Source organism: Cibotium barometz, chromosome 22 (genome assembly GCF_041138505.1).
Source record: "Cibotium barometz isolate CiBa-2024 chromosome 22, ASM4113850v1, whole genome shotgun sequence".
NCBI lineage: Eukaryota > Viridiplantae > Streptophyta > Polypodiopsida > Cyatheales > Cibotiaceae > Cibotium > Cibotium barometz.
In genome coordinates, this window is record NC_141067.1 from 10,790,321 (window position 1) to 10,801,298 (window position 10,978).

At 37.5% G+C, this 10,978-nt stretch overlaps 1 protein-coding gene across 1 annotated transcript; it reads left to right on the forward strand.

The window, feature by feature from the left end:
* Positions 1 to 5,523: 5,523 nt before the first annotated feature.
* On the forward strand, positions 5,524 to 7,334 carry LOC147626268 (desmethyl-yatein O-methyltransferase-like). Its single transcript, XM_086816907.1, has 3 exons — positions 5,524 to 6,241; positions 6,340 to 6,404; positions 6,491 to 7,334. The coding sequence occupies exons 1-3, from the start codon at positions 5,536 to 5,538 to the stop codon at positions 6,794 to 6,796; spliced, it is 1,077 nt and encodes a 358-aa protein (XP_086673033.1). The 5' UTR covers positions 5,524 to 5,535; the 3' UTR covers positions 6,797 to 7,334.
* The last annotated feature ends 3,644 nt before the right edge of the window (positions 7,335 to 10,978 follow it).

The following is a 10,978-nucleotide window of genomic DNA, read 5'->3' on the forward strand; positions in this document are numbered from 1 at the left end:
TAAGGCCAAGAAAGATACAATGTTGAGGATTAGAGACCTTGATAATTGGATACCTCTCTTTTTTAATAACTCATAATCTATGACAAAGAAGAAAGTTGCTGAGGCCAACAACTTCTTTTATACTCTAAGTTGATCATCTTGAAGATCATGCTTCTTTTAGCTTTCTTCCTCTTTGAAAACTTCCAACCACCTATGCCTCTCTTAAGAAAAGTCCTTGCCTTGTTTATAATAGAAAGGTAAGACTTATTTTGCAAACATCTTTAAGAAAGGTTTATCCAATAATTATCTCTATATTGCCCAAGCACCCTTACTTGTTTATGGAAGTATATATATGTATGTATGTATGTACATACAAACATACATAAATACATACACATATATATGTATGTGTGTATGTATGTACATACATACATATACATATGTACATGCATGTATGTATATACAAACATATATACCTTCTAGGTATATATGTATATATATATATATACATATATATACCTTCTAGGTATATATATATATACCTTCTAGGTATATATATATAAATACATACATACATATATATACCTTCTAGGTCATACATACCTTTCAAGGCCATCTATCTCATCCCTCTTTTTCTAGAAAAAAGAAGGTCTTAAGGTTGGAAATTGAAGTATGCATGGTGTTGACATTCAGGGGGGAGGCTATATTGTATATACATATATACCTTCTAGGTTATACCTACCTTTCAAGGCCATCTATCTCATACCTCTTTTTCTAGGAAAAAGAAGGTGTCAAGTTTGGAAATCGTCGTAGTATGCATGGTGTTGACATTTAGGGGGGAGGCTATGGATCCCTTGTCAGTCACTCGGTGACATACACATGTATGTATGTATGTATGCATGCATGCATGCATGCATACATACATACATACATATGTATGTATGCATGCATGCATGCATGCATGCATACATACATACATACATATGTATGTATGCATGTAGGTATGTATGTATGTATGTATGTACGTACGTACTTTACGTACACACACACACACACACACACGTGCGCATGCACACACACACACACACATGTATGCTAACAAGAAGTAAGCTCATTTCTTATGTGTTATGTAATGAAAATTTTATAATTTGAATTAAAATAGTATTTACTGTAAAATTCAAAACAAGGAGATATTTGGACTCACAAAATATCATTACATAAATATGCAAAGGCGTGGTAAGTTTTAAATTAGTACATATGGTTTTGATTACATTTATTGATTCCTTTAGAGCTTCAAATATTAAAACACAATATTGGTAGAAGTTTAATGTTGATTTTATCAGTTCTACATCAAGCTATTGCATTTTAGGTTTTAATAGCAATTTCAAATGGTTTTAATAGCTATTGCATTTTAGGTTTTAATAGCAATTCCATTTGGTTTTAAAATAAATTTCGTATGGTTTTGAATACATTTATTGATTCCATATGGTTTTAAAGGAAATTCCATATGGTTTTGAATACATTTATGACTCCTTTTAGAGCTCCATGTATTAAAACACAATAATGGTAGAGGTTTAATGTTTATTTGATCAGTTCAATTTCATCTACTCTTTTTTAGTATCACATATCATATATCCTTTAAAATGTTATATATCATCTATTCTTTTTAGGTCAATAACTAGCATACTTGCTACAGACAATGTTGTTTGTATTTGGGTAGAAAGCACTTAAAATATTTGACTACATGCCATTTAGGATGTTCTTTTTTCTATTTTTTTATCATTTGAACTTCTACTTTAATGGAAACATAACCTTTAAGATATGGTACATTCTTGAAATTTGAATGTGAGTATTGTTCTCTGAAATGTTTTCTTATATATTTTACCATTTTTCCTTAAAATACTTTCAACGTTTGGACCCTATATCTTATTTCTTGAACTCTATCACAAAATATACTATGGTAAGATCATGAGATACTTAATTCACATTAGAGTTCAAACTTTCTATTCACATTGGAGTGAAAAACTATGATCATGACATACTCCATTCACATTGTTGACTTTAGGAACCTATTTCTTATGTCTTGAACTCAATCACAAAAGTATACTATGTTAAGATTTGTTCTATAGTGAGAGAATTATGCAAAACTCTACAAAGTAATAAAAACAAGGCTTGAAAGAGGGTTAGAGAAAATAGAGGTACATATGTCATAATTTTTCTAGATCACTTCAATCAAAATAAAATATTGATTACCCTAAAATGTGGATGATTTGGTGTTGTGATGAGTTTAAAACTTTCTCTTGTGCGCTTGATGTTGATGACATAAAAATGACCTCCATTCCAAAGATTTTTGCTTTCTAACAACACCCTCGATATAAGTTCTATTTGCATTAAAGGATTCATATCTTCATGCTAAACAGAATAGTAGTTTTTTTACATCCTTAACAGAGTAAAATATGGAGTTTCTAGTAGAAATTTCAAGATATACCTAGATGGAATAAGCACATGGAATCTCATGGGATGTACCTACGTGGAATATTTTGTGAACATCCTTAACATAGTAAAATATGGAGTTTCTAGTTGCAATTTTAGGATATATCTAGGTGGAATAGGCACATGGAATCTCATGGCAAGTAGTATGCTGTAAAGATACAATACGAGACTGATATATTTACACCTAGTATAGTTCTTGGTTCAATTTTAGGGTGATGAAAAGTTGTGCCAGCATTATTGGATAAACTTCTAGTATCTTTGGCTTACTACATATGGTGACATAGATGCATTGATTAATTTCCGATAAGACTTAAATGATTTTTAGTACCTTTAGGTCCACTAAAAATTGTGTTTACTATGATAGTGCTGACTTGAAAATTTTTATTAGTGTAGCACATAGATTTTATATGGGCACTAGATGTTAGGTTTTTTTAAAGAAAATACATGTGGGAAAGGTGGTATAGTAACATTTCATATGTTTGTGTGTGTGTGTCTGTGTTGTAACTAACACACACACACACACACACTATAAATGCACAAATTAATATCATAAATTTTATTTAGACCTTATTTTAAATAACCCTAGCAGATTGGATATCAATGTTTTGGGCCTTGAAACCATGTAGGCCTAGCATGATTACTATTTTTTCTAATTTTGGCATAAATAGTATTGCTCGACACACGACCAAGAGTTATTGCATGGCATGCTTGGGCTTGTGTATACATATACTTAATTCTCTTGCATGGCTGGCATTTTGAGGGCATTATCGCCTAATTTGGTGGTATATGAGTATGGGGAAATTGGCTGTTTGGCAAAATGTGGTATGGTGCTCTGCAGATTATAATTTGACAGATTTGCATTGACACCCCAAGGTGGTGTTAGCTCGTTGCTTCGGCACTTGACAAATATAAAACAACTTGGATACCTATGAGTTAGTTCACTTAGGTTGTGTATGCTCTACATGGTTCGTCTGCCATGTCACTTCTTTTGGATTCGATGGGAAGTGCACCTTCTTCTCAGGTATTTATAGCAAGAGTTTGTGGATACTTCCCCTAATGTCATGGATTTATTACGTACACTCTATGTTAATGACTTCTGTGAAAATCATTTGATGGTTTCATGGCTAGGGCATACGCTTGATAATGGTATTTGAATCATCTACATGTGACCCTGCTCCAAATAGACCCAGCTCAATAACAATGTAATTCTTAGAGAAGTTTTTAATAAATACGTGAGTATAACATATACAAACCATTTCCTACATAAATAAGTGAGCATACCACATACAATCCATCTCTTACAAAGATAAAGGGTAATAACATATACAATCACAGAAATAGATAGATAGTGAGAGAGAGAGAGAGAGAAGCAGAGAGAGGAAATAGAAGTTGAGACATAATAAAAAAGTGCGAGAGAACAAAATAAAAGAGAGAAGTATTGAATTTGAGAAAATGGAAAATTCATACATATAGCCAAAAGGGAGAGCAAATTCTGAAAGTTACAATACAATTTGTGCCTTGAGTAAAAACATCATTACTCTCACAAAAACCCTAGGCAACTACCCGGGCTTCTAACATATGGCTCATCTTTTTCATAATAGCATTGAGTCGATTAATAGATATCTTAAGACTCAATACCTCCAAGCCTAAAGAACGTACTTGGTCTTTTAGAGAATCCACTTGTTCTTTACATTACCCATAATCCATGACATTGTTGATTGAAATAGGTATGTCCAATAATTATCTCAAATACATTAGAAGATCAAATACAATAGATGATCTCCATATAGTAATTATATATATAGGCTTGAATGAGAATATTGATTCTTGTGCATTGTTATACATTTTTTTAGCGTGGCTGTCCTTATGTTTCTTAAGTAAGGTATTCCAAGTACTAATTTTTGTTCATAGATTGGCCAAACCCAAGGAATGAAATAAAGAATTGAAAAAAAAAGGAGATTAAGGAACATGATCAGCACTTGGATGCCACATGGTCATACCACACCAGTAAAGTGCAAGATCATAGTCTAGACATCAAGCATATTTCATCGTCAGCCGCCCTACATATCAAAACTCACTAGCATTTTCAATGAAGGGGAATGGATTAATTGACAGTGTAGATTAAGATGGGTATGCAATGACATGGATGAATAGACATTGTTGGTTGAAATAGGTATGCCCAAAAATTCTATCTAAGCCCAAGCAAGATAGAGTGTTGAGGATCAGAGACCTTGATAATTGGAGACTCTCTCTTTTTTAATAACTCGTAATCTATTACAAAGAAGAAAATTGCCAAGGCCAAACACTTCTTTTATAGTATACACTAATCTATTGAAGATTATGATCCTTTTAGTTAACCATTTATCTTCCTCTTTGAAAACTTCCAACCACCTATGCCTCTCTGAAGAAAAGTCCTTGCCTTGTTTATAATAGAAAGATAAGACTTATTCTTGCAAACATCTTTAAGAAAGGTTTATCCAATAATTATCTCTATATTGCCCAAGTACCCTTATTTGTTTATGGATGTATATACACTAACAAGCTCTTAAAAGCAAAAAAAAAAGGGGGGGGGGAGGGGAATCCTAAGAGAGCCTATAATAGACTTGTTAATTACTAAAGATAGTGCTTTAAAATTCTGTTCCATCAAGGAACTATTTCCTATTCGAAAATTAAGGAACATGATCAAAATGAGAAAGGAAAAGCCAATCTCCATAATCACTAGCATAGATTCTATCCAATGAAGAGAAGGCATGAATTGGCACATTGCCGATTAAAATAGGTATATGTAAAAGGTACACAAGACTTTGTGTAAGTTGTCTTTGTTTTCACAAGACTTTGTGTAAGTTGTCTTTGATTTTCTAGATAACGTTCCATCATAGTAGGCCAGACTTTGTGTGACACACAAATGAGAATTTGTGTGACTTCTTACGTCCATGAGCTTGACTTTGAGGGTGGATCGTTTTCTATAAAGACGAGCTTTCCCAGAGAACCCCAGAAGAGTGAGCAATGGCCGGCGCTATTGTTGATTGTAGTGAGGAAGAAGCGTGGCTGGCTGCCCGATGCATGAGCCGCCTTGTGTGCGTGCCCTTGGCTTTGGGCACAGTCATGGACCTCCAGGTGCTGGACATTCTAGCCAAGGCCAGCGCAGACATGTCCGCCGACGAAATAGTGCAGGAGATGGTGCAGGCCAAGGGGCTGCTGGTGCCCAACCCCAACGCCGCCCACTCTCTTGATCGTCTGCTGCGCGTTCTTGCATGCCACTCCATTCTCACGTCCTCGGCCTGCGCACGGACGGTCGCACCGTCCGAGCCACGCGTGGACACAACTATAAAATACGGCCTCACGCCCATGTGCACCTACCTGCTGACGGATGGCGGAGGCCAGCAGGCCGCCGCCGGCCTCTCTCTCGCCCATTATTTCCACTTGCAGCGAGGGAAGAGTTTCATGGACTGCTGGCCACACCTGGCGGACGCCATCTTGACGGGATCCATACCCTTCGCCAGCGCACATGCCGGCTGCAACCAGTTCAAGAACGCCCGCACGGACAGCGCCTCCAACAGGGACTTCAACCTGGCTATGTCGAGCCACAGCCGGCTCTTCATGGGCCCCTTGCTGGAAGCCTACACCGGCTTCGGTGGTTTGAAGACTGTGGTGGACGTGGGCGGGGGGCTGGGCTCCTGCATCGCCATGATCGTGGACAAGCATCCTCACATACACGGCGTTAATTTCGACTTGCCTCACGTAGTGCGAGCAGCCCCAGCACACCCAGGTGCACAGCTCCTGCGTTTGCACAGTTCCTGCATTGCGTTAAGCCGCTCACAATACCTCCATTGCATCATTGCTAACTGATGTGTATATTGCACGCAGGAGTGGAGCACGTTGGAGGAGACATGTTCCAGAGCTTGCCATCCGGCGACGCCCTTTTCATGAAGGTAATCATATTATAGCCAAGCTTAAACCTTTGATATTATCCCAATCTTATGATCAACATTGCATTCTGTGCGCTTGCATGTGGCAGAACATCTTGCATAATTGGGACGACGCGCAGTGCCGCAAGATCCTTGGGAACTGCTGCAGCGCTCTTCCGGCGGAGGGGAAGCTGATCGTGGCGGAGATTCTCTACCCGTCGCCAACCTCGCCCGTTGGCAGCGGCTGGTCCGACCGGCTGGCTTACCTTTCGGACCTGTGCATGCTCACCTGCATGCCCAGCGGCAAGGAGAGAACCATCGCCGAGTACGAAAGCCTAGCTCTCGCTACTGGCTTCTCTCGCATTGAAATTGCCTGCTGCGTAAGAGGCTTGCACATTCTAGAGCTCTACAAATAATGAGGAATAAACTCATCACGAGAAATCGATAACTAACTGAGCATAGATAATGCTATCCGGCCGATCCCCAAATGTATTTAATAACATATACTGTTCCATGTAAATACACAACATATAACATAGAACTTCTTTATGCAATTTGAAGTAACTCACACACCTAAGCCTGAGCAGACCTCAATGCCAATGGGTCAACAAATCACAAGGGCTACAAAGGTTTTCTATCAATAGTGGAAAAAAGTACAAATATTACTATCAATGGTGGAAAAAAGTAAAAATATTACTGTTTCAAGATCCTTCCAGAGTTATCGTTTTTTTCCCACCCGTATAAGGTGCATTTCCCTGCCCTTAGGTGCTCTTTTCCACCCGTAGAGGTGAGGAGCACCTATTGGGGGCTTGATCCCAGGACCTCCCGATCCAAAGACACAAACACCTCACCACTTCAACTACCACATCATTGGCTGTTATTGTTTCTTCTCATAGACCGTAGGTGTACTTTTTAGCACAATGTACTTAATCATACCAATATTCAAAATACGACGAGTGGATATTTTTTAGGATTATTATTCTTGTTTTAATGTCATCTCCATGTCATGACAAAAAAGAATCACAATTAGTGGAAGCCATGAATGTAAATTGAATCTAATAGTAAAAAATAGAGTGTTTCAAAAATTAGATTGGTGTAGAGAAAAATTACACTTCCAAGTGCTTCTTGGTCCGTACATGATGACATCTAGTGTGCGAATGCTCGTTTGTTTTCTCACCAAAAATTTTAAAAATTTAGGAATAAGCCCTTTCCTTTTAATATTTGGTCAACGATTTGAAAGTAATGACTTTAAAATATTAGTTTTGAGTGTGCCTTAAACAACTAAATGGGTAAAGTATTCTCTAAAGGCTCACTTTGAAGGCCCACCACCATTCAACATTTAGGCAACTCACATTGTGCCACCACTTAAGCATCTTGTGATTTGTAGCATGAGTATTGAGGCAACCATTGTGTAGGGTTCTTGTAGGGTTCCTCTTCATAATGATGAGCGTGGAAGCATTCATGCCCACTGTTAAGTACAACTAGTAAGACTTGCATGGGATTTGTATCCATTACTAAAAGGAGAATTGGGCTCTAGCCAATGAGTGTGTGGCATCGTGCAGTGTGGGTTTGTCACCAAGGAGGGGAGGTCTTGAGTTCAAATCTTCATAGGATGCCCTCCATGATGACATCGAGACCTCTTATGAGCATAATTGTATCACATTCGAGTGGGACACTAAGTCGTCTTCGGTAGGGCACTCAAGTTTCTACTACAAAAGGATCTACAAAAGGACCCTATCCAAAGGAATGTGCAAGCTACTCTCAAAGCTCAAGAGTGGGACACTAAGTCGTCTTCGATAGGGCACTCAAGTTTCTACTACAAAAGGATCTACAAAAGGACCCTATCCAAAGGAATGTGCAAGCTACTCTCAAAGCTCAAGAGTCTCGAAAGGGACACAAGATTAGCACAAAAGGGTTTTACTTTTCAAGACTATGATGGCAAAAAGGATGCACATGTCATACTCACATGGTTGAGCCAGCTTGATAATTACTTTTCTAGAGAGTTTTTTTCAGAGAAGGATAAGGTTAAATGTGCTACTAATCATTTGATAGGCAATGCAGCTCTTTGGTGGAATGTTATTAGATAGGGCAAACTCAAACCAAAGTCATGGAAAGAAATTCCAAAAGCTAATCAAGAAGGATTTCTTGCCTCCGTCATATAAGAGAAAAGCCAGACAACACTGGGATATTTTTAGACAGCTTTGAAAAGGAGAACATATCTGCGTATGTTGATACATTTTGGCAAACTTTATTGCAACTTAAAGCTATAGAGAAAGTGCGTGAAAAAAGAAAAGGAGGAAGTTCATAGCAAGTCTGAAGCTAGTTATTAGAGCAGAAGTGAACATGTTTCATCCTCAGTCTCTTAGCAATGCCATCTCTCTAGCAACAAATTGCGAAAAGAAAAATGGGTTTCCGAGAAACACCGCAATGATAGATTCTCATATTCCTTAGTCTTCTCAATCTACACATTTTGAGAAGTTTTAGCACAAAGATAAAGCAGAGAAGCACAATGGTCCACAAGTAAATGGAAAGAAAACTGAAGCTACGAAAAAGACCAACAATGGAGATCGAAAGCCTCATGTGATTACATGCTATAGGTGTGACAAAGAAGGGCATTATGTATATGAGTGTCCAAAGAACACAAATAATCGAGCCACGATCGCGAATATGGTTGAAGACAAAGACAAAGGTGACCAACCCAAACAAGAGGGTACTCCCAATCATGATTTCTACCACTAGATAGGTAAGCCTAAAACTCATATTTATGCATTGTTCAATTTAAAAAAAAACTATAGTTAAGTTCAAATATGTTAGTCAAAATACTTCAATGATTGATATGTACTTTCTACATGCGGAATAAAATATATATTAGACCATTCACTATCACGACTTGAGTGAGCTAACAATGATGCACATAAGTTTTTTGATTCATCACACTAAAGAATGTATGAACTTATTGTTATTTCACATTGAACCTTTAAACTTTAACACCTCATTTAAAACACTTTCTTCAAATTATTCTCTTTTCTATTTTCAAATAAGGTTAACCAAGTGTCTTTGAAAGATACTTGTGTTAGTGTCTATGAGAGATACTTGTATCGGTGTCTGTGAGAGATACTTGTATTGGTGTCTATGAAAGATACTCATGTTAATGTCTGTGAAAGATACTCGTATTGGTGTATGTGAAGGATACTCTTTTGATGTCCGTGAGACGGATAATCTAAGTGATACTTATCTATGACGGATAACTTATCACAATCTAGTGTTGAGAGGGATTCTATCTGTGTGATGGATATTATATTCTGACTCTCTTCACTCAAGCAAGAGGGATGTTACAATAATAAATTTATTATTTGGTGACCTAATAAGTGAAAAGAATATTTTGGGTGATCCAAGTGTGATCCAAGTGTGATCCAAGTGTGATTAAAGAATTATTTGGTTGTGAGTGAATCCAACCAACTATGACATATATGACGCTTGTAAGAAATGTGTGAGTTTGATTGACTGAATCCATTCAACTCTTTTGAATTAGTTTTTGATGAGGGTGACCCTAGTTGGTTGTGAGTGAATCCAACCAACTGTGAGACGTGTGGTATGCTCTGTGAATACGTGTGACACGTATGAAAACAATGTAGGTGAATCCAATGTAGGAGTTTGATTGTGAGTGAATTCGATCAACTCTAAGACACGTTTGATGGATGCAAAGATTATGGGAAATTGATTGTAAGTGAATCCAATCAACTTTAAGACACGTGTGATGTGTGTGAGGACATTGGGAGTGAATCCAATGTGGGAATAATTAATGTGTTTGATCACTCGTGTGTGCTCATAGTTACAACCGAGAACAGTTGTCTTCTTAAACGGGAGGACTATCATGGGAGTGAGATTTTTCAGAATATTTTATCATGGGAGTGAATTCAATTAATTATGTGTGATGCATGGTATTAAATGTTTTCCATTTGTTAGAATTATTTTTGTGAGTAATTTCAGAGTAATTGTGATTTAACATTGTGGACTATGTTGAGTATAGATCATGAGTTTGGAATAACCAAGGTGGACATTGGATGAGATCAACTAGCTGAGCACAGGTGTGGTAAATATTTGATTTTGTATGGTTTGGCCCATTGTACATACTAGTGGCTTTGCCCGTCCCTGACAGGCAAGAGTATTCTTGCATTCATATTTGTCGATCACAAATCAGTGCAATAGAGAGAGGTGTTGCTCTAGAGTCCCAAGGTCATGGGTTTGAACCCTCATTGTGAAAGCCATGGCTTGCACGGATGTGTGTGTTTTTTGACTCTCTAATTCTTGCCAATTGCAAAAAAAAAAAGAAATGCTCATCCTCGAAGGGTAAGTAGGGATAAGCCTTATGAAGCCCATGATGGATCCCATGGTCCCTAACTTGCCAACCTATGTATAAACACACCATGCTTTCCATATATCTCCATATAAAAGCTCCTAAATCACTTAAGTTCATTGAATAAAGCACCAAACTTGACGTAAATAAATAGCTAGCATTTCAACCCAATATAATGTTGACAATCTCAACACACCCGAACAAAGATTTAAAACAATATTTGGACAACTGGATTATCTCT

What these genes read in the sequence shown, in the direction of transcription:
- LOC147626268 (XM_086816907.1), top strand. Translation starts at nt 5,536, where the DNA reads ATGAGCCGCCTTGTGTGCGTGCCCTTGGCTTTGGGCACAGTCATGGAC. An exon ending in AGCAGCCCCAGCACACCCAG is followed by an intron (nt 6,242 to 6,339) that starts GTGCACAGCTCC and finishes TATTGCACGCAG; the next exon opens with GAGTGGAGCACGTTGGAGGA. An exon ending in GCGACGCCCTTTTCATGAAG is followed by an intron (nt 6,405 to 6,490) that starts GTAATCATATTA and finishes TGCATGTGGCAG; the next exon opens with AACATCTTGCATAATTGGGA.